The sequence below is a fragment of the Aotus nancymaae genome, unplaced genomic scaffold (genome assembly GCF_030222135.1).
Source record: "Aotus nancymaae isolate 86718 unplaced genomic scaffold, 86718_ANA_hifiasm-v0.15.2.pri h1tg000029l, whole genome shotgun sequence".
Lineage (NCBI taxonomy): Eukaryota > Metazoa > Chordata > Mammalia > Primates > Aotidae > Aotus > Aotus nancymaae.
In genome coordinates, this window is record NW_026988442.1 from 21,926,955 (window position 1) to 21,951,097 (window position 24,143).

Sequence of the window (24,143 nt, forward strand, 5' to 3'; positions counted from 1 at the left end):
GTATACATTTAGATTGAAGATAGAAAGAACAGAAAATAAATATTGAACCCTAGTTAGTGGGTTTGTTTTACTAAGTTTAGTATTTCTGGAAATGCTTCCTGAGTATTCTATATTGAAGAATAAGTAAACATATAAATAATAATGAAGTTGAGGTTCTCACTGTCAGAGAAGGGAATTACAAAAATGGGAAGAGTGAAGGTTGGAATAAACTCCTTGGTGTTGGACTAGAATTGGGGGTATCATGAACTTTGCCTGTTAAGATACATAGATAAAGGCCAGGTGTGGTAGCTCACGCCTATAATCCCAACACTTTGAAAGGCTGAGGTGGGCAGATCATCGGAGGTCAGGATTTGAAGACCAACCTGGCCATCATGGTGAAACCCTGTCTCTATTAAAAATACAAAAATTAGCTGGGTGTGATGGCTGGTGCCTGTAATCCCAGCTACTCAGGAGGCCGAGGCAGGAGAATCACTTGAATCTGAGAGGCAGAGGTTGCAGTGAGCCAATATCACACCATTGTGTTCCAGTCTGGGTGAACGGGCAAACTCCTTCTCAAAAACAAAACAAAACAAAGCAAAAAAAAGAAACACAGATAGATAGAAAGATGGATAGACAGGTAGATGGGTAGATAGATAAAGAGCCTAGAATCAATGACACTCACTAACAATGAGGACCACTCATCCCCAGATTTAAGTTTCTATAATAAGTACTACTCCCCATCTAAAGGAACCAGAGCTGGGGCAAAGAAAGCACAAGATTCCGTGTCAGAGAGAAAATAAGTTTTCAAGAACTGATGAAGACATGTCAGGATGACAAAAGAAACATCTTGCAGGGGCTCACACCAGCTAATTCTGGGGCAATTTGAGCATAAAAATAAATAATGATAGTAATGAAGTATAACCTACTGAATAAAAGAAGAATCTATAAATTTTTATCAATATAAATAAATTAACACAATGAAAATAGGGGACAAAGGAGAACTCATCCTCAGAATGGATGCCCACTAATAAATGCAGAATGAATGATGGAATTAGAAAATTGTCATTTGGCAAACATCTTTGTAATAGTTGATTTCAACAAAAAATATCAGCAAATGCTAAAACAAAAGATGAAAGTTTGCTGAAGAACAAGATGCTTACATAGTCTAGAAATATTTCTGCACAAAATACTTACACATTACAAAAAATGGTTGCTTTATAGTGGAGAAAAGCTTAATGGACAACACTTTAAGTAATCAAAGCTAATGTCACCAGTAATGGAACAAATTGCTATCACGTGCCACCTAGTATGATACATTGAAAAGGAAGCAACATTACTTTTGTGATATTCCCAACAAAAAAATACATAACTTGAATCCAATCTTGAGGAAACCTCAGACAAACCCAACCTGAGGGATATTCTACAAAATAACTGGTCTGTAATTTTCAAGAGTCAAGGGCATGAACATCAAGGCAAGACTGAGGTATGAGGAATCTAAAGGGACCTGATAACTAAATACAACGTGTGACCTTGGACCAAGTTTTTTTTTTTTTTTAATTTACTAAAAAGAATATGACTGAGACAATTGGCAAAACTGGGCCTAGCAGTATTATGTGAACATCAATTTCCTGGTAACTATACTGTAGTTATGTTGGAAATTGCACTTTAAAGCATTTAGGAGTAAAGGGCTGATTTATAGAGATAGACCTATAGACAAAGAGACAGACAGGAAGAAGAGAGAGAACAGGAGAGGGAGAGAGAAAATGAGATGGTAAAGCAATTGTGGAAAACTGTTAGCAAGTGGGGAATCTATGTAGAGAGTTTATTAACATTCTTTACACTATTCTTGAAACTGCTCTGAGTATTTGAAACTACCTTGAAAAAAGGAGTTAGAAATACTTGGTGTAAGAAAGAGTAAGTTGGAACAAAAAAAATTGATGATGGGTTGATCATTGTTGAAGCTGAGTGATGGGCATATAGAGATCACTCTATTATCATCTTGGCTTTTGTGTTTTTTTGGCATTTTTTTATTATCATACTTTAAGTTCTGGGGTACATGTCCAGAACATGCAGGTTTATTATCAGGTGTATACGTGCCATGGTGGTTTGCTGCATCCATCCCCCTGTCATCTACTTTAGGTATTTCTCCTATGTTAGCCCTCCCCAATCCCCCCAACTTCTGCTATCCCTCCCCTAACCCCCCCATCCCCCAACAGGCCCTGGCGTGTGATGTTCCCCTCCATGTCCATGTGTTCTCATTGTTCAACACCCACTTATGAGTGAGAACATGTGGTGTTTGGTTTTCTGCTGTTGTATCAGTTTGCTGAGAATGATGGTTTCCAGCATCATCCATGTCCTTGCAAAGGACATGAACTCATCCTTTTTTATGGCTGCATAGTATTCCATGGTGTATATGTGCCACATTTTTTTTTTTTTATCCAGTCTACCTTTGATGGACATTTGGGTTGGTTCCAAGTCTTTGCTATTGTGAACAGTGCTGTAATAAACATACACGCACAAGTGTCTTTATAGTTGAATGCTTTGTATGTGTGAAACATTTCTTAGCTAGCAACATGTGTTTTAAAGGCGAGAACAATACATATTGAATATGCCATAAATAATCAATTTAGACAATCAAATTTTGTTTTTCCTTAGGTGAATGACATTGGGTAAATTCCTTAATTTTCTGACTCACAGCATTCTCATTTATAGAATGGGAGCAGCACCCTCTACAGAGCTCTCTAGAGTAAACAAAATTTTGTGAGCACAAGTGCCTTAAAGATGCAAATACATGTACATGACTTTATGATTCTAATACATTGATACTGAGATTATAACCAAGACAATTTTTTTTTTATTTTTGCTGTTTTCAACAAAATAAATGCCAAGTATTTTAACATGGCATAGAAAGCCCATTATTAATTGACATCTGTCTCTCTCTGACTTTCATTCCATATCCTGGAACCAACACCACCATGTCTTCCCAAATGTATCAGGCAATCCCCAATTCTGGGGCTTCTACTCAGGTGCTTCCTTTGCAAAACATACCCTTTCCTCTGCCCCACTGTCTACCTGGAAAATATCCAATTAGCTTGTAATAATCAACTCGAATGTCACTTCTTCTACAAGACTTTTCCTAGGTACCTCCTCATCCCCTCTACCTCCAGGATTATAGCTGAACACCAGATATTCTGCCACTGTGATTGCTGATAATTTATTGCCCACATTAGTCTTCATGGGTGTCGTCTCCACTGGATTGTGGGTTTGCTGAGGGCAGGAACTGATCTTAGTTATCTGTATTTCCAACTGATTCACAGGAAGCCCAGAATAAATAACTGGTGGGTTTTTTTTTTTTTTTTTTTTTTTTGGTTTTTATCACCATCATTCATATCTCCTTACAGAGAAGCTCATGACCAATGAAGGCACAATTTTGCAGAATAAACAAATGTAAATGGGGTGTGGGAGACTGGGTTTAAGCCATGGCTCTGATCTTGAGCAAATAACTTCCCCATACTGGACAATCTACAAGCTCCTTTCCAATATTGCGTTTTATACCTCCCATTCCTCCACAATAGGACTTTGTGGCTGTGGGTTGGCTGTACAAACTATCCTCTAATTGAGAAGTTGGAAATGTAGTTCCTCTGCACCTCATGAAGAAGGACTCAGATTTTCTATTAGGAGCTGGCAGCCCCCTGATTTAAACCAATGCAAACCAGAGCAGTCCTTCATGCTTCCCTGCACAGTTCTTATCTGACCTTAATGATTCCTGCTCTCTGTAAGAGATCCATTGAGCTGTAATTACTAATTGATGTTTGCAAAGTCTTTGAAATTCTCAGGTGACAGATGTAATCAAAGGCCAATTTATTATGATAATTGTTATTAGTACAGCTCCTCATTATTTGTTGATGTTAATGGCAGGACCAGCAGGTGTTTCTCGATTGAGTGAGGGATTTAGGCTGGCCATGTTTGGTGGGAGGAAAAGAAAAGTATGGCTGCATAAGGGATTTGGGATCCTGCTGGTTCTAGTCCAGCCATATTCCTCTATGAAGCCACCTTGTGGGACTAAGACCCAGCATGAAACAGAGCAGTAAATGCATAGGACTTTCAACTGAATTTTTACACACACAGATTCAAACCCAGCTCATTCTCTTGTTTCTGGAGTGTGCTTCAGCAAATCATAGCCTCCCACAGGCTTGGCTTGCTCTTGTGTTAAATGAGAATGCATATAGTGCCAATTTGCACTTGCTGTGATTTGAGAATCTGTTTGAGACAAGCAATCGTGGATGTGGGAAGAAGTTAGGACACTGTTGAGGTTGTCCAGGCAAAAGATGCTACTATCCAGGACTAAGATGGTGGCACTGGAGACAAGAAAAGTATATGGATTAGAGAGAACTTCAGAGTGCAGAACAAAGAGAACTTTGTGATAATTGAATACAGAAGGTGATGTGAGTGGGAAACCCAGACATTGCTGAGATAGGAAAGATGCAGGAATAACTTTGAAGGAGATGAATGAATCATTGCCTTCTATTTCCATCAGTGTCTTGAACATATGGTTCATGTCAATCTCTTCAACTATGTACCCCAATACATTGCATTTATGGGTTTGCAAACTTGAGGGCCATGATGTGAAAGGTGAAACTTGATGAAAATTCAGCCTCTAGGCAGAATGGGACTGCAGAAGAATTGTCCCACTTTTCTACTTGCCTCTCTGTAAGTGCAACATTCCTAGCCTTCCTTGACATCTCAGTCCCTCTCTCTCCTTCATGCATCCAGTGTGTCATCTAGTTGATATTTGCTCAGGGTGGCTGGAAAAATATTAAAGATAGATCAGGAAAAGTTACAGATTAGTCTCAAACCTTTTGGAAGGCTGAAAGGTTTTAATGGGACAGGCTGAATGTGGCAGGTCCATTAAGTTAGGGAGAAGATAGGGACGAGGCTTTCCCAGTTAAGTCTGTTTACCGCACATCCCTTTGTGTCTACTCTATGTAAACTTTGTGCTGGATGGTCCTCTAAGTGGGAAATCAAAGGGGAATTATCTGTTAATAGTGTTTACACTGGGCCTGGAACCTAAAGCTTTTATCATTTGCATAACCACCCTTTTAACCATGTTAATTATCCACAGTGTGGTAACTTAGAACCTCTGTTGTAAAATCTTGATGGAATAAATGTGTGGATGGACAGAGGGTCTTGGCTGATTGGTTGCATTTCGCCCTCTGAAAGCATCGAGCAGTCATCCACAGCCCATTTATATCACTGTAATGGTGTGAGAATACATTCATCCATCCATCCATCATTGAGTCAGGGGCTGCAGGCCAGACTTCTGCAGGTGGTGGTCGATGTCTCATCATCTGGCATCTCCGGAAACCCTGGACTAATTTTTTTCCCCCTGATCCCGCATCATGTTCATACTCTATTCAAATTTGATCCATGGGTTAAAAAACTCTTTGCCCCTACAGATTTTGCCTGTTCTTTCCTTAGTGTACCTCCATGCTCTATCCCATCTGTGATACTGTATGCTACCTGTGATATCTAATAGCAACAGCTGACATTAATTGGATGTTCATTGCATGCCAAGCACTGTGATAAGTGTTTTTATGCATCTTATTATTCAATAGTTAGAAACATTCTTACAAAGTTGATACTGTGGTCATGTTTTCCAAAAGAGGAAGAGACTCAGAGAGCCTAAGTCACTTGCCTAAGGTCAAGTAGCTGGTCAGTGTCAATCTGTGCAATAGGAAAGACCCCATGCTAGGCATATTAATCAAAAATGCTGAGGGGAAACAAACTTGAAAATTCACTAATCTTACTTAATAGCATTAATGCCATTTTATAGTGCAAGAAACAGAATCCTTGAGTGCAAATGTCTCCATTAACTTTTTATATTTTAACCTCAGACTTTATAGGATTGATATAAAAGGGACTAATTGAGTGTTTGAGCAAAAATGTTCTTATGACATTGACCAGCATCAACCCAGGGCTTCTTATGCAAGGATATATGCTATAAATCACCCTCTTAGTGTCTTTCATGACAAAAATATATGCTTCCTTCAAGTAAGAGAAGATATGCAAATCTGCCACATGCACTTTTTTGCCTAGGCTTCTAGGAAGCTCAGGAGATACGGATAGTGTACCCTTAAATTAACTACCTATGCTAGGCCTCTGGTGCAATGATTACTCTTTATTCCACTATAAGATTCTTAGACTAATTTAAGATCTTTATTTAGGGCCAGGCACCATGGCTCATGCTTGTAATCCCAGCACTTTGGAAGGCCAAGGCAGGCAGATAGCTTGAGGTCAGCAGTTCAAGACCAGCCTGGCCAACATAGTGAAAACCCATCTCTACTAAAAATACAAAAAGTAGCCAGGCGTGGTGATGCATGCCTGTAGTCCCAGCTACTTGGGAGGCTGAGACAGGGGAATCGCTTGAACCTGGGAGGAGGAGGCTGCAGTGAGCTGAGATCACACTGCCGCACTCCAGCCTAGGTGACAGAGTACGACTCTGTCTCAAAAAATTAAAAAAAGAAATTTAAATTTAATTTTAATTGAACATGTATATATACATGGTCTTATATATACACATACATCTATATATATGCATACATCTATATATACGCATGCTAAAATATTTGTGTGTACGCACATATACTGAATACTTGATCTATATTTAAATTTCATAAAATTTACAGTTAAAAATTTAGATTCACATACCCAAGTGTTTCCAAAGATACTTTAAAATTTTCCAATAAATGAATTGAGTATCAGTTTTAACTCTGTGTGTGTGTGTGTGTGTGTGTTGGCAACTATACCTTTATTTGAACGGTCTTTAGGGGTTTGCAAAGAATCATCACACCTACCATTTACTTATTACAAAGGTCCCAGTGAGCTTGAAGGGCACATCTCCTCCTATTTGACAGAGGGAAAACTGAGGGTTAGCAGGCACATATTCAGTCCCTGGAGCTGAGAAACGGAAGAGCCAGTTCTTAAACTCATGGATACAATTTCCAAATTCAGAAATGTCTCCACATTTTCACCATTTGAGGGCAATCAGTCCAAGCTGAATGGGGTTCCCTACTTTGTATGGGCCTGATGGAGGCAGCGACTCTGCTATATGGAAACTTAGGCTGCTATTTCCATGAGCTTTGTTGGGACTGGAGTCTGGAGCATTTATCCCTGAAGGCCCAGGCTGACAAGATTATCAGCTGTCAACATTTGGGTAACCTTCATCTCCCTTTCCAAATGAATTCAAATATATTTGCATGGGAAGGAAAATGTTCTTGCTCCCTCAGGTCTCATACCATGATAATAAAATCTGTAGAAAATGTAAGTGAATGAAAAAATAAATTAGCAACCTGGGAGAGCTCATCTTGGTATCTGTACAAGGCGACACTCAGGGAATTTCTATCTTAACCTGAGGAGAGAACTCTGGGCCCCAACAGAGCTCCAGCAGGGGTTTAGTTTTAAGGCTCAAATGATGAAATGGAGGCCCGAAAGAAGAGAGGTCCAAGGGAATAAATGAGCCCCAGGAGATGGAGTCCACTGAGGAGTGGCAAGGAGTTCCAGGCAGATAAATGGGGCATGGAACCTAGGCTCTAGTGACAGACAAGAATTGTGAGTTGATGTTTACCAGATAGAGATTTTCCTAAGGAGCAATAGAAAGGTTGTGAAGATAATCCTGGAATTAAAGTGTCCAGTTCAGTCTTCCTCTTCACTTCAACAGGGCTCTGCAGAGCTAATACAAGCCAGAAATCGATTCCTGATAGAGACTACAGTGATAAGTCAGCAAACGGTTACGTGGGGGCATTTGGGTCACAGCTTTCTGTTGCCTTGGCCCAGCTACCAGTGGTGGGTAAAGATCTAAGGTTTGCTGAGATAGGGAAGCATTGCAAGACCATTGCTTTTCAGGGCGGAACAGCAGCACATGGCGTTTCAGACATTTCTTTACCATTCCTCCACAGAAGTAAAGGGGGAAAGCTGTTATTAAAATTCCTCCTTCAGTGTGAAGTAACTGAGATTCCACGGGATTCCAGAGGGCTTCTGGGTGTTCGTCCATCTACTGACAAAAATGTAGTCACTTTGTGAGACCAATCAAGAAAGTAGCATAGGTGAAGGCACCTTGCTTAGTGTCTGAGACACAGCAGGTGCTCGATCAATTGAAATTCCTCAGGATTTGTGGTAGGAACTGCCATGTGCTTTGGGAGGGGCTCAGTCAATTGAAATTCCTCAGGAGGAACTGCCCATGTGCTTTGGGAAGGGCTCAATCAATTGAAATTCTTCAGGATTTGTGGTAGGAACTGCCTATGTGCTTTGGGAGGGGCTCAATCAATTGAAATTCCTCAGGATTTGTGGTAGGAACTGCCCATGTGCTTTGGGAGGGGCTCAATCAATTGAAATTCCTCAGGATTTGTGGTAGGAACTGCCCATGTGCTTTGGGAGGGAGTCTGGGTATTATGAGAATATAAAGGGGAAGCTTAGTCATCATGGAAAAGCGTGGTAGTCATTGGGGAAGTTCTCAAATATTCCAGCTCTCCTAGCCACATAGAAGGCACTGCCTTATTCTTTTTGAAATTAAGTTGGCCATGTAGTTAGACGTGGCCAGTGGAATGTGAAAATGCCATGTACCATTTTGTGTGGAAACTTTTAGAGTCACTGCTGTATTTGCCACATTTTTCTTTCTCTGACTTGCTACTGGTGTTAAGATGGACTTTCTGTTACCCTGAGTCTCTGAGTGACCCATTTCAAATATATAGCAGAAGTGATCCACTGAGATTTTGTTGTTTATTACTACAGAATAATTTATAAAATAAATAAATAATAATTTGCCTTAACCAGTATAGGAGTTTTTTAATAAACTTACTGATGGGGTGTTCAAGACCCAAACTGCCATGTGGTCTCCTGATGATCTTAACTCGTACCCTCTAGAGCCTGGATCTCCTACAGCTTCTCATTCCATATCTATCTAAGGTTTTCACATGTGACATGTGAACCGTCACTGAACTAACAAGAGAATTAGGGAATGGGGTGGAAAGGGCAATATCACACCCAAAAGATAAGATCAATTGTGCCAAAAGACTCCACAGGAACAGATATCTGGCTTGAAACTGTCAGAGACATTGGAACTAGAACAACTCTGTCTTAAATAGGGGCTGGTTAAAATAAGGCTGAGACCTACTGGGCTGCATTCCCAGGAGGTTAGGCATTCTAAGTCATGGGAAGAAACAGGAGGTTGGCATGAGATACAGGTCATAAAGACCTTGCTGATAAAACAGGTTGCAGTAAAGAAGTCAGCCAAATCCCACCGAAAGAGAGATGGCGACAAGAGTGACTGCTGGTCATTCTCACTGCTCATTGTATGCTAATTATATGGCAGTAGCATGCTAAAAGACACTCCCACCAGCATCATGACAGTCTACAAGTGCAATGGCAACATCAGGAAGTTATTTTATGTGGTCTGAAATGGGAGAGGGACCCTCAGTCCTGGGAATTGTCCACCCCTTTCCCAGAAAACTCATCAATAATCCACTCCTTGTTTAGTATATAATCAAGAAATAACCACAAAAATGGCCAGCCAGCAGCTTATACTGCTGCTCTGCTTATGGAGTAGCCATTCTTTTATTCCTTGACTTTCCTAATGAACTTGCTTCCACTTTACTCCATGGACTCGCCTCAAATTATTTTTTGCACAAGACTCAAGAATCCTCTCTTGGGGTCTGGATCCGGACCCCTTTCCCATAACAAAACCATGTATGAGAAGTTAAACTAAGAGGAATATGGCCTAGAGTGAGTCACAGGTGCGTCAAGGCAGTCAAAACCTGGGACACAGACACAAGTCCTAAAGTCCTCCAGAGTGAGGAAGGTGTGTGCCTCCACGTGGGGTTTATATGCCAGGTAAAGGTGCTCCAACCCTCTTCTGCCTGACAAGAGGAGCCTCTGGAAAGTAGCCAAAAGAAAAACAACAAATAGTACAACTGTAATCGTACAAGGTACTTCAATATACACTGTCTCATTTACTCTGTCCCGATTTTTTTGAGGTAGACCGTTAATCACATTCTCCATCTTGAGATGCTAAGTAAACTGTTGAAGTTCACATAGTTGAGAGCAGCCAAAATTCAAAGCCAAGTCTATCTGATGCTCAACATGCAGTTCCTTCCACTCCACCATGCCACAGAAAACCCTTTCATGTGCAACCATTTCTTTAACAGTGGTTGGATGCAACTGAACGTAATGTCTTCCAATTCATTCAGAGACACAGAATTTTCCCTGACCTAGCTCTACCTCGATAATCCCCACTATTATAACGTGATTATACTGCGAGCGTCGTGACCAATTCAACACAGCATCTGGCTTCCAACCGCTCTCAAGAGGCAATTGAGTTCAAGAACTGGAGAAGGAAGTAAGAGAAAGAGAACAATCACCCTGCTACTTCCCACTTCTCTTATTTAGCTTAGCATTTGGCAGAGGCATCATCCAGGTTAAATGTACCCCTACATGATGAAAAGGATATGACAAGAAAAGAGTTTTATCCTCTGCAAAAATAGAACATGCGTAACAGCCTTGCCCAACAAAAGGTGGCTTCTGATGGATATTTGCATGAGTTTTCCACACTTGTTTTGCATCCAACCGTTAATTATGGTCCTTCAACTTCACAATTATGGCTAATGGTGGTGAGGATGCAGAGAACAGTAGATTCAGCAGACCTCATTCTGGGAAGAGTGTGACAGAAACAATGCGAAACTGCACCCACCCGCTGTTTACAACTGAGACAGCTACCCTGGGTACCATTTGGAGGAAATCAAGGCTGCCCAGGAGCCTGGAGCTTGGGAAATGAGACATCTGGGGGAAAAAAACTTACTGCTATGATGGAAAAAAGGGTCCTTTAGGACTCTTCTGTCTATGGTGAAATGGCTCAAACCACATCTCTCATTCTATACTGAATGAAAATTCAGACTGTACTGACACTTACTCAGTGATTTTCATTATTCAAGATCCTTTTCTTAGTTAATCCTCAAAAAGACTGTGTGAAGTATATATTACTATTTCAATGTATAAGTTGAGACTCATCGACAAGAAACAATTCATAGTCTCATTCATTCATTCATCCATCAAATGATTATTAGGTGTCTATTATGGGTTAAATATTACACTCAGCATGGAAGATATAACAGCCAACAAACCAAAAAACCCAAACTAACAAACCATAATTTATTACCCTTGGAGCTCTCAGCATGCAGTGGGAGGCATGCAGCACCCAACAACATGTGCAATTAAAAAATACATATCCAGCGTAATACAGAAAAACAGTGGGTAAACATATGAGTGAGTGTTGCTGGGTGGTTCTTAGGTAATGTGGTTAGAACGTTCTCTGGAGATGTGAGATTAAAACTGAGGCCTGAAAAATGAGAAGATACTATTTCTGCCAACAATGAAGAAAAGATAGGTGTAGGGTAAATACACCCTGAACTAAGGCCCCAAAGTGAAAAACATGTTAGAATGTTCGAGAAATAATGTCCTAGGAAAGGTTCAAGGCAGGAGGCATAGTTACAATCTAGCAGGCATGTCCAAACCATAGCTGAAGAACAGTGATAGGTTCTGGGCAACTCTTTTTGAGGAGAACATGGTGGGGAAAAGGAGCCTTTAAGAGAAAAGGGTAAGTAGGATGAAGGATACTCAGAAATTACGCCATGTGCAAAATAAAAGAAGTAATAGCATGTTAATTATCAATGAGAAATAACTTGAGTGGCCAGAGGAGGGTAGCTGATAATGTCATATTTTCTCTAAAAGGCTAACATAGGAAAGAAAGATTTGATTTGTTCAAATCAATACAAGTGGCTACAAAGGAAGAGTCAAGGAGACAGAATTTGGCTTTATATGGGAAAAAAGTTTCAATAATTTTACCTGCTCCACAAAGGAATCAACTCCCTCTCACTCCAGCAATCTGCAGCTTATACAAGCTGAAGCAATATAATGTCTTGCTAAGAATGCTTTATTGGAGATTTTTTTTTTGGCTTCTGGTATAGACTAGCTGACACTTCAAAGTCCATCCTACTCCACGACACTATAGATCTATAATATTGCTGTATCCAAAACAAATGGTTACAGCATGGTCTAATTGATAAGAGACAGGTGCTGTGAATGAGGCATGATGGACGGTGTGCCAGGACAAATGGGACTACTCTTGTTATCTGTAACAAAGCATCAATGGGTAAATGTGAGATTACTAATTGGAAGAAAATTCCCAACACAAGTGCCTGTGAACAACTCACGCTTCATGAAAATGCCTGCAAGAACTCTGAGCACCATGTCCTATGATGCACGCCACACTTGAATTCTCCATGGTGTTCACAGGGCTGGATTAAAACACTCCATATTCACAGATCACCAGAGAGTCTACAAAATGTCTTTATCCTCATGTTAATTATAGTCAGTATTTAATGACGGACTTCCACATTCCTAATGTGAAACCTAAGGATTCATTATTTGATACATGATTTCCTTATTTATTTATGCTCTCTCCCCCACTTAGAATGAAAACACAACGAGATCAGGTATCTCTGCTTGACTCACTCCTGCATTCTCAGCACTCAGAAGGCGGCCTTTTTTTGACATATTGCATGTGCTTGATCTATTGTATCTAATTCTTTTAATAGTTTACTGAAAGTCACACAGCCCCTAGGGTTTTGTATGTAGGCAGTGTGGTGGCAAAGGCTGAATTCATAGCCACTCTGTTAGGCTGACAAACCATCCTTAACATCCATAGAACAAAGATGTCTAGATCCCAGAATTTTCCTACCCTGTCCTGACTAAAGCTTGCAGGTAGGGTAGGGAGCAACGAAATTTGTTGATAGTAAATTATTCCACCTGGCTTACAACCATCCTGCCACAAATGCCCATTGCTGCTTTCCTTTCGATTGTTTTAGTTTAATAAACTTTATCTTATCCTTTGTCTTTAATCTTCTAGTGATACAGATAAGGCTAATTCTAATTTTGTTTGACCTAAGCTGTTTTTTTCTTTCTTTCACAATGGAGCAAAACAACACTTTTTTTTTTTCCCACATCAAATCTAGTACTTTCATCTTCAGGCTTGTTTTATAGTTCTGATTTTCATGTTTACTTATAGTTTTCTTAATTTTCTCCAATTTTCTTTGTTGACTGTTTTTTCTCAGATTTTTAAGTATAGATCAGAGAGCTGACTTTATGTTTAAAAGAATACTTTTAAATATTCGCAGTATCAGAAATAACACAGTAGTTATATATTCCCTCTTGCCTAACATGAGAAAATGAGCAGATTTTTATTTACATTCATCCATCTTCCAACTCTGTCTTAGTTTTTGTTGACAAAATAGTGAATTACGGATCCAGATTGGAACCGTTAATTTTTTACATTATGCTTCTTTGCCTCAAGTAGTTATGTTTTACATTAACCTTCCATTTGGTAACGTAGTTAGAGCCATTATTGAGCATTAATGCTATGTTTAATTAGTTTTATGCTCACTGTGGGTCTTTGTATTCTACATTTCTCAATTCTTGATTTCTTTATTTTGATTCATTGCTCAGTCAATTGCTCTGTGAATGATTTATTAGAAGCAGGGAATGTGGCAGTCCCTGGATACTAACAATGTCTTTCTGATGTATTTGCACAAGAACAACAACTTGGCTGATAAGGAATTTGTGGGTTATAACACTTTCTCCTCAAAAAATCCTCCAGGCTTAACATCATTGTCTGCTGCCGTTTATGAGATGGAAAAATCTGAGAGGGACCAGGCAGAGATTTGTTAGGCTGAGAATGGCTGTTCTGCTTCTATGACCCTTTGACCCAACTCTTTTCAGTAAAATGTAATACTAAAGACAGTCTTTTGAAACTGTATAGTTTTTCCTTTGCCAGAAAAATACAGCCTCCTGAGTGCCCAGCCCCCATTGCTTTTCCTTTCTCTATTCCTGTGAGGTCAACTGTACCGGCAAGACACGTCGCATAAGCACTCACCCAATTCCATTCCTGCCTGTTTTGTTACTGGGAATCTTAGTTCCAGCAAGAGCACATATGCAAGGTGTGGAGTAGAAGGTACAGGCAATTAAATGGCCTTGTTCAACTCTGAAGCAGTGTCAAAACTGCTTCTGAGATGAGGCAGTTTCAGAGTCAGAAACTTTTTCTTTCTCTATGGGAAATCCCTGTGTCTTGAAGAAGGAGGTCTCTGATGTGATGTTTGGGGAGCAAAACTGTCGGAGGCGTCTAAACCTGAGCAACTCCCTCTTAAATAGGAGCTAGGTAAAATGAGGCTGAGACCTACTGAGCTGCATTCCCAGGCAGTTAAGGCATTCTAAGTCACAGGATGAGATAGGAAGTCAGTACAAGATACAAGCCATAAAGACCTTGCTGATAAAACAGCTTGCAGTAAAGAAGCTGGCTAAAACCCACCAAAACTAAGATGGCCATGAGAGTGACCTCCGGTAGACCTCACTGCTACACTCCCGCCAGCATCATGACAGTTTACAAATGCCGTGGCAACAACAGGAAGTTACCCTATATGGTCTAAAAAGGGGGAGGCATGAATAATGCACCCCTTGTTTAGCATATCAAGAAATAACCATAAAAATGGGCAACCAGCAGCCCTCAGGGCTGCTCTGTCTATGAAGTAGCTATTCTTTTGTTCCTTTACTGTCTTAATAAACTTGCTTTTACTTTACTCTATGGACTCACCCTGAATTCTTTATTGCATGAGATCTAAGAACCCTCTCTTGGGGTCTGGACTGGGACCCCTTTCCTGTAACAAAACCTCTGTGGTTGGCTCAGGACCAACCACTCCTATGGTGAGGAAATTGCTTTTGATGTGCATTTGCTAGTGTCCTGGGTTCCACAGATATGTTCTATTTCTAGATTTTATGAGTATATTAGTGGGAAGAATAAAGTGAAGCTACTTCTTTCTCTTTCTAGCACAAAAACTCAACCACACCTTTTGACACATGCCAAGAGCAGGGAAAGCCACACCTTCTTAGAGTTGTGCTGAACTGACAAACTGGCCAGCATGGGATGCTGAGAACCGAGAACAAGATGAGCCCTAGACGCTTCTGCCAATTTTTATGTCTTCCTGCTCAATACATCCTAGTACTTCATGCAGCAGGAAGACCAGATGGACAGGTGGAAGGCAGTCTGGCAGCTTCTCTTTGTAGTCTTATGCTCTCTGTGAGGAGTGTTGCTTGAACCGGTAATAAATGCAGAACTGAAATACCACGGTGGAATTTAAATGGGTATGTGGACATTCTAAATGTTAATTAGTTCCTCAATCCAGGTTTCTCACCAAGCAATGACTGCCATTGACAGACTAAACGCTCTATCCTGGCCACCCAGAGCCTGCAGGCTGTTCCCCACAGACTTCACTGAATCTTGCTTCTGTCTCAGGCTTCCCTTCTCCAGCAAGCTTCTCAGTTCTCCATGGTATACACTGCATAACATGGCACATGACAGATTCCCTTACATGTCTATAAGCCCTTGGAGGGCACATACTACATAACCTTAGTGTGAACTGTAGGGCTTAGCATTTGTCAGTGTTTGTTAGATGTTTGTTAAAAGAAATATGACCACTTGGATGAAAAATACAAACTCACATAATAAAAGAGACTAAAGATATCTAGCTTGCAGAAAAGAGGATCATAAGAGCATGTTTGTATAAAGGAGAAAAGGGCGTTAGAAAAGATCTTATGTAACTGAAGGACTATAAACCAAGAAGGTGGTTGCATTGGTTCTGTAGAATCCTAAGAGTCTGAATCAAGAACAATGAGTACAAACTTCAACAGAAAATATTTCAGTAAGTACACTGGAAAGCCTCCTTAGAGACACAGCCCACTCCCTATTCTAGAAAACAGTAAAGCTGCCTCAGAGATAAGTGAGTTCTCTGTCATTGGAGGTATTCCAGAATAAGCACTAATGCCAGTTAATTGGTGTTATAATATTGATAGAACTGTTGCTTTGTGTGTGTTTGGGGTTGTTGAATGACCTTTGATATCCTTTCCAGCCCTACGGTTTTCTGGTATTATGACTGGCACCAATCCTTGACCAAAGAAATATTTGACACAATGGTTACCTTGTCTTTGGAGAAAAATTATTTTCTAACATGACCAATGGTAATGACAAAGTGGGTATTATCACGGATCAACTAAACCACGCTTAGTGCATTCCTAGATAACAAACTGATAGATATTATTATTATATATGAAGACATTAAGCTCAGAGAGGTCATGTAATCTCCTCAGGTAAAGCATCATCTCTATACTCTAATACAAGAGTGTACAAAGGTTTTCCATAAAAAGTCATATAATAAATATCTTAGGCTTTGTGGGAATATAGTCTCAGTTACAACTGTTCAACTTTACTGTTAGGCATCAAAACAGCCACAGACAGTACATAAATAAACAGGCATGGCTGTATTTTTTTTTTTTTTTAATTTAAAGGCATGAGGTAGGATTTGGCCCCTGGGCCTTAGTTTTTTAACCTCTGCTCTAGAGCCCCTCTGACTTATCATTTGAGAATGAGAAAATGCAAACAAGGCAAGGAATGGCCTCCATGTGGCCATACTTACTCCATTGGCTTTGCTGAGTGCCTGGAAGTAGATGCTGTAGCTTTTCAGGGGAGAGAGAGGAGGGTTCCAGTAGCCATTGTATGTCTTATTGTCACCCACTGTAAATGGCTGGGTGACAGGCAGGTTGGCAGGCTTCAACTCAGCAGCAAAGTAGTGTAGAGAATCGAGGCTGGAGGCATTCCGATAGCTCACAGGCACCGAAAAGCACTCAATAATGTCAGCTGCCCTCCGTGACTTCTGAAGTCGCTCCTCCTTGACAACCAGCTGATAAACACTGGATGGGAAAGAGGAGAGGGAGATGGATCAGCAACTCTCTGGAAGAATGAGATTGTTAGTTCTCATGATGTCAACCCAGCTTCTCCTATATGGAAACATTGTTTCTGTCTACCACAAAACTTTAGTCCTGAGCTTCAGATTTCCAAACCTACCATATTATAGAACTTTATTTCCACTTAGCTGTCTCAAAGCCAGCTCACACTGGATACATCCAAACTCCACTCAGCCCCAACCCCTACAAACCTGTCTGCTCCTCCTTCTACATTTCTTTTCTTAGTAAATGGTAGCACCATCGGACAAGTGGCCAAACTTGAATCATCCTCATGAGTGCTCATCCTTAGTTCTTAACTCCTTAGTTCTCACTCCTCATCTCTAATCAAGTCTGCTGATTTGACTTCTGGAGGTTTGCATCTGCCCCACCTCTCTTTTCTCCTTCCACTGATGATGCCTAGGTTGGGTTCTTTCCCACCTATCCAGATTCAACTAGTCTCTTTGCCTCTAATGCATGTGATTTATGAATCAGTCATCCTAATCATATGTGTCCCAGTCAGGTAGCACTTTCCCTCTTCAAACACTTTCATAGGGCTTCCATTGTCCAAATTATACAATCTAAAGTCTTCATCTTGGCATTTGAAGCCCTCTGTGCCTGTCTTCTGTCTTCTGGTTAGAAGGTCTTCTCCTGGTGTTCCCATCTTCCAGCCACTCCAGACTCAATGCTATTGCACAGCCATCTTTTGGATCTCACCTTGTGCCATTACTGACTTATGCTTCCTCTAACTGCAGTGCCCTGCATCCTGGCCACTTCTGTTTTCCTCCAAAGGCTGAGCACACCTTTCACTTCCCTATAAAGCCTGTCCAGATATGTCCAGTCTGGATGAATCCTCCCTCTGTAGTTCCCCTAGAGCTCACCTAATCTCCACCTGCTTTGTTTTCCAATAGCATGAGATGGGACTACTCTTTCGCTAGCTGGATTGTGACCTTTTACAAAGTAGGCACTGTGGTTTACTTATCTATGCATCATTCTCCACCCCCGCCCCACACTGCCCAGCAGGATGCCTGCCACCCAACAAGTGATCAATGAATGCTTGTTCAAACGAATTACATTGGATTGAATTAAAACTGAAAGCAAGCATAAAACCAAATCTGGCTGGATGCAGAAACCCTAATCAGATAAACAGCGATTGCCCTGAGTTCCTGCCTAGTAATCTGATATTGTTCCCTTCAACTTAGAAGGATGTAAGAAGATGCTAGTGTGTGAATAGGGATGACTGATCTTTTATTGAATATCAAATGATATCCAATGTTAGACTCTCTTTGTACAGTTATTTTAAAGCTTGTAAGTTGGATAACATTGTTCAATTTCTTTGAATGCCCCACAGTTTATATTTCTCTTGAATAAATGTTATTCTTTTAGAAGAGCTTTATTGCACAGATCTTTGGGACTCATGATCTAAAACAAAAGATCAATTGCCCAAAGAGTGCCCACAGGAGACTTCTGTGAATTAATGAGGTGGTTGCAGGAGTGGGGGCCCAAACCAATCATTTAAACAAGGCATAGTGAACCAGCACATGGTTTATAAAAATGAAACACATTGCAGGCTACCATCCTTCAATCAGACTATCCATCTAAAGACACTTGATTAAGGAGTACAGCTTGGGAAATGACAGAGACACAGGACTATTTCATTAAGGAAAAAAGGCTATGGAGAACTGCCCTAAGAAAATGTGACACATTCAATATGACAAGTTTTCCCCTGAATTTTCTCGAGCGTGGGAATTTTCAGGCATGCAAAAAGGAAGGGATGGGCATATGAGTATATGCCACACTTAGATGAGTGCAGGTAAGCAGCAGCTCAATGACCATGCCTGTTGTAGTATGTACACATCTGAGTAAGAACCTGACAATTCAGAGTGCATGTGAGTGACATGTGAGTGGATTTGGGCAGTCTCTCAAAAAATGCACACCACATCTGAAGGTGCACGATTTCCAAGTGAGGATCTGTATTACCCCGGCATCTAACTCCAAATGAGTGAACATAACATTCAGATGAATGTGGCTAACCTGAGTGTTTAGACTTCTAAATAAGTGTGCGTAACATCTGAGAATGTTTTAACATCCCCAAGTGTGTGTGGGTGTGTACCATCTATGTATGTTCATAATGCCTGTTGAAGTCAAAAAATCTTTAAATTATGATTTCAATAATCATTTCCTCCTCAACTCTGAGGTCCTTCTCAACTGTACAATTCCAGTGTTTATCAGGACAGCTAAGCTCAAAGCAGTCAATGAAAAATAGCACAAGGACCTAACCCAAACCTAGAGGTTGCAGGGCAGAAGTGGAGGGGTGCTTGTAACAGAGTTTTCAGGACCTGCACTGCTTTATATATAACAATATATTCAGGTAAATTTTTGAATTTGCCTTGAATGCTAATAGTGGCTCAACCAGTTGAGGGTCTGATCTGTGAGGGAAAGGGCAAAAGCAAAAGAGTGACTTCATGAAGCAGACAACTTCCTGGGCTCTCCTGCTGAAGCTATCAATAGCATCTAAGAACACTGCATTGGATTTGGGAGCATGTAACCGATGCAGCCCTCATATCCTCTTGAGCAGATTAGAAGGAGCCAGCAGCCTCATTCCCAGGGCCAGGGTTTGGAAAGAGCTGGGGGTTCCTACTTTCTTCTGAGGGCCGGCCTATCACCACTTGGACTGATCATGTCTACATAATAAGGCCTTTGTCTTGGTTTCTCAGACAGTCTTCTCATTCTACTTTAAATCCTTCTATCATTTTTCCCCTCTAAATTGAGACCCCTGAAGCCTTGGGAGCTTCCCTGGGACTGAATCCCCCTCCTTGAACCACTTCCTATTGTCTCTGGCCCTCCCGTGATGGGATGGATCAAGAGGAGCCATATGGCTGGACTCATTTACTGTCCATGACTGATGTAAGATTCCACAGTTGTGGCCACCAAGAAGACAGGTTCTTACTGGGCTCTGAACACTCAAATGTTGCCAACGTCTTTTAGAGAGAGCCATAATATCTCTGTGGGGTCAGCCTGTATATCCTCATCAGCTCTTTCTCCCCACCAATCTGATTACTGAGGATCCACTTGTTAATTGAACCAAACTCAGCAGCCAGATCACAGATGAGGAGGCTGAGGCTGAGAGGTCAAATGACTCATGAAGGTCAAACTGCAGCAAAAGTAGAAACTCAAACTTTTCATTCATAGCTCAGTATCCTTACTATATATATATATATTTTTTTTCAATTTTTCTTCTCTTCCTACAAACAATAAAATGTATAAAGGACCTTCCAAGCATTTTTTTTAACTTGGCGTTCTAAACTGCTTAGCTCTATCCCAACCAACTCCATATGAAATCACAAAGAATAGCAAAGGATATATATTTTTTTGGTTTAAACTGTGCAGTCAACATATGGTTCACATATGATTGTGATTATTGTGCCAAAATATACCCAGCAACTCCTCCAGGCCCATGCATCTGCAGCCTGTCCATTCAAAAGCAAACCTGCAATGCAGTCAGAAAAATTTAAATCATGTTGTTAGATAAATCTGTTTGCCAGTGGATCCAGCCTTTCTCAAAGACCACAGAACTCTGATTGAAGACAGGGAGAGAAGAAACAGCACTTGCAAGTTGTATAATTTTCCTTTCCTGACACTTTTTAGGAAAGGGTGGGGGAAAGAAACAAGAAACTGAGTATTATTTTTATTTCTTGTAGTAGCTTCATTCTCATTCCCTTGAGAATACATTAATCTAAGAGCATGTTCTTTTCAGCTTGCTAGTAATGATAAAATCATATCCATATGCGAATGACCTCCCTTTTGGGGTCATATCTCCAGCTCAAAAAACGTGGTTTCAATAAACTATTCAGGAACATTTTTAAAGAGAAGGGAATTGTTTTTAGTAGGAAAATTCTAATAACATGAAAGAAGAGTAACGTAAGACACTCACAGCCCAACACATAGCATTTACTCATATATTTTATCCTCTTGTGACACAGTCTCTGTTTCTCCCAATGAGAAGATGGGCATTGTTTTTCATTACTTATCCCAAGGATCTCTTCTTGCAAGAATTTAAGAGCTATGCTGTGCCCCCAATTCACTTCATTCACTCTAAGGTGACTTCTGTAAGGTCAAGGAGAGTTTGTAATTTTACTTTCAGTATCTCCTGCTGCCCATCCAAGGCAAAAACCTTCAGGACTTCTCCACAGGCTTTGGAAAACCCTGCTGCTTGACTATCTCCCTCTCTCTACTCCCTAAGCGAATGGCTTAAATGGTGGCTTGAGATTCTCAAACCAGATTCCACTGAGGGGGACCAGGGACCTATCAGAGCATCCTTCCATCAATAACAGTTAATGTGGCCCACGTTGTATATCTAGAAAAGTCTCTAGCCAGGAGCTGTATCCTTTCAGAAGGTTGAAATATGGTGACAGATGGAGTGTATGCTTTAGCTCACAGGTAGAAATTGCCCACCTTCAGAAAGATGCATATTTTAGTCCACGTTCTCCCAGAATGAGGCATGTCTGAGTTCAGGTTATTCCAGAAACAGACCCTGAGCCAAGCTTTCACTGCAAATGATGTATTGAGGAAGGAGTCCCAGAATAAACTAGTAAAGGAGTGAGAGAAGCAAGAGAGAAAATGGGAGGAAGTGGAGCAAGGGTGTGATATCAGGTAAAGTCCCAGTCTTAGCCTGATCCCATGGGGAGCTGTGGAGCATAAATTATACCCCCAGAGTTTGTCTCATCTCAAACCAAAGGCTTTTGAACTGCCAGTGCCTGTCAGTTATTGGTTATGGCTGCCCCAGAGAGACATAAACTCTAAGGCACTTCTAACTCTGTGTGAGGGTCAGACAAGGTGGCTCTGGTTTCTTAATGGCAACAGCCCACAGCAGGTCACACCAGGGAATCATTTACATCAAGGCACATGGAAGCTGGGGGATGGGCACACAGCAGAAAAGGGGAGGTGACAGGGTCTGGGTGGCCAACAAGAGTGGCTCTGACATGGCAGTTTTGGACAATGACCATGTGAGACCTGTGAAAAGATCAGAGACCTATTTTATCAAGGTATTTTTCAACCTTTGTTTCCAGCACTACTCAGCTGAGAGATATGATAGCTTCTCACCAATCATAGTGGCTTCTCCATCACTGATCCTTCAAGTGAGAGCAGTGAATAGTCATCTCAGATGCTCAACGGAGGGTTGCTCAAAATCAACAGGTTGTTCAACTGTGGCTGCATATTACAATCACCTGGGGGCTTTAAAAATGCTTCTTCCAGGCCAGGCGCAGTGGCTCAAGCCTGTAATCCCAGCACTTTGGGAGGCCGAGGCGGGTGGATCACGAGGTCAAGAGATCGAGACCATCCTGGTCAACATGGTGAAACCCCGTCTCTACTAAAATACAAAAAATTAGCTGGGCATGGTGGCGCATGCCTGTAGTCCCAGCTACTCAGGAGGCTGAGGCAGGAGAATTGCCTGAATCCAGGAGGCGGAGGTTGCGGTGAGCCGAGATCGCGCCATTGCACTCCAGCCTGGGTAACAAGAGCGAAACTCCGTCTCAAAAAAAAAAGAATGCTTCTTCCTTGGCTCTGCTACAGATCAGCTGAATCAGAATCTCTAGGGGTGGGACCCTAGCCTCAGTACTTTTTTAAAAAGCTCTCTAGATAGTTTAATGTGCAGGTATGAAATCACAAACCTAGGTGATTCTGATGTTTATATCCTTGCCCTGATATTATTCTGATATTTGTACCCGTATAGTCAACAAGGGCATTCCCCTTCAGTATTCTCACTCCCTCGGAAAACCCTGATTTGAGTCATTCTAAATTCACCAAAGCATTAATACATAATTACCAGGATTCTGAGTCACTGTACACCATACCTCCTGATTTATTTCTTCCACGGCTTTTAACATAATTGAAACATGTTTAATTATTTGTTTACTGGCTTTGCTGCCTGCCCCCACATAGGCTGCCAGCTTCATGAGGTCTGAGATCTTACCATCTAGTTCACTGCTTCTAAAACCATACTAGCTAGACACATAATGATTTTTCACTAAGTATTTCTTAAAAAAAAATTGAAAAAATTACCAAATAAAGTTTAAGTGCATATCAAGTCAATTCTCACCACACACCTCAACGTCCTTCTACCTGCTGTTCCATCTGCCCACAATGCCTTTTTTCTTCTCCATCTTGAGACCTCCTCATCCAATCCAGATTCAGATCGGATATCACGCTTTCTCTCTTGACTTGCAAACCAGAGCTGGTTTCTCCTGTTCTCATAGCTCTTTCTCCACACCTCTATCATAGCTCTCACTATTGCGTACTGCAATGATGCCTCCGCCCACCAGAAAATGTTTATTGAATTCCAACCACCTACTAGGCAATATGCTAAGCTTATTTCATTTATTATCTCATTTGACCTTTAAAACAATTCTAAGAGGCAGATACGATTATCATCATTTGACAAATTAAAAGAACAAAAACATAGAGAGGCTCAAATTTTTTTTTCCAGGGTCACACTGTTATTTGATTGCTAGAGCTAAGATTTGAACCCAGGCAGTCTGACTCATGAACCCTCAATCTTAACTACAAGACGATATTGCTTTCTATTACACAGAAGGTTAAGCCTCAACTTTACTTTACTCCACTAAATACTTTCTAAACAACAACAAAAAAATTCTATATCGAGGAAAATATAACACTTTATAAAATTTGAAAAACGAAGAAAAAGCATTTCCCTAATTAAACAATCATAACGTGATCATCAATGAAATGTTGGTGAATCTTTTACCATTCTTTTCTTCTGCAAGAACAACCTCTGATTTAATACTGAAAATCAATGGAAGAAAGCTTTTTGCTTGTAGATATTCATCTTCTAGTCAACTTGGTTGGTTTGGACATACAATTTTTATATTATATACAAAAGGCTCCCAATATCATATATCTTAAACTATTCCAGGAGGTCTAATGATTTAGTAAACTTGTTCACTAAGAAGCCCTTACTATTGACATTCCTGAGAATAACCAAATGTACAAAAACTTGCTTCAAGCACACTGACTGAGAATTAAATGGTTTCCATATATCTCTTCTTTCAAAAGTTGCTTGACTAAGTGATTGATAGGAACATGTAGCTCTTGGCTGTTCATGGCCATGATAGGGAGCCACAGGAACACACGTAAATGCACTCCTTTTTGAGGCTTGCTTAACTTTGCTGTCTGTCATGTGCTGTCTCTCATGTGGCAGGGTTAATGCCATTTCCCAAGATAGTAGGAAGCTGCTTTGTCTCTATATTTTTCTAGATTACCTCAGCACCCTG

The 24,143-nt window shown here is 40.7% G+C and overlaps 1 protein-coding gene across 12 annotated transcripts in view; it reads right to left on the minus strand.

Annotated features, from left to right (window-relative positions):
• The window catches only part of PTPRT (protein tyrosine phosphatase receptor type T), an 832,297-nt gene that overhangs the window by 232,577 nt on the left and 575,577 nt on the right, over positions 1-24,143 (minus strand). For all 12 annotated transcript variants that reach the window (XM_064382448.1, XM_064382446.1, XM_064382451.1 and 9 more), the window contains exon 11: positions 16,548-16,821. In XM_064382448.1, coding sequence (XP_064238518.1) covers positions 16,548-16,821 — 274 coding nt within the window. The remainder of the gene's footprint in view (positions 1-16,547; positions 16,822-24,143) is intronic.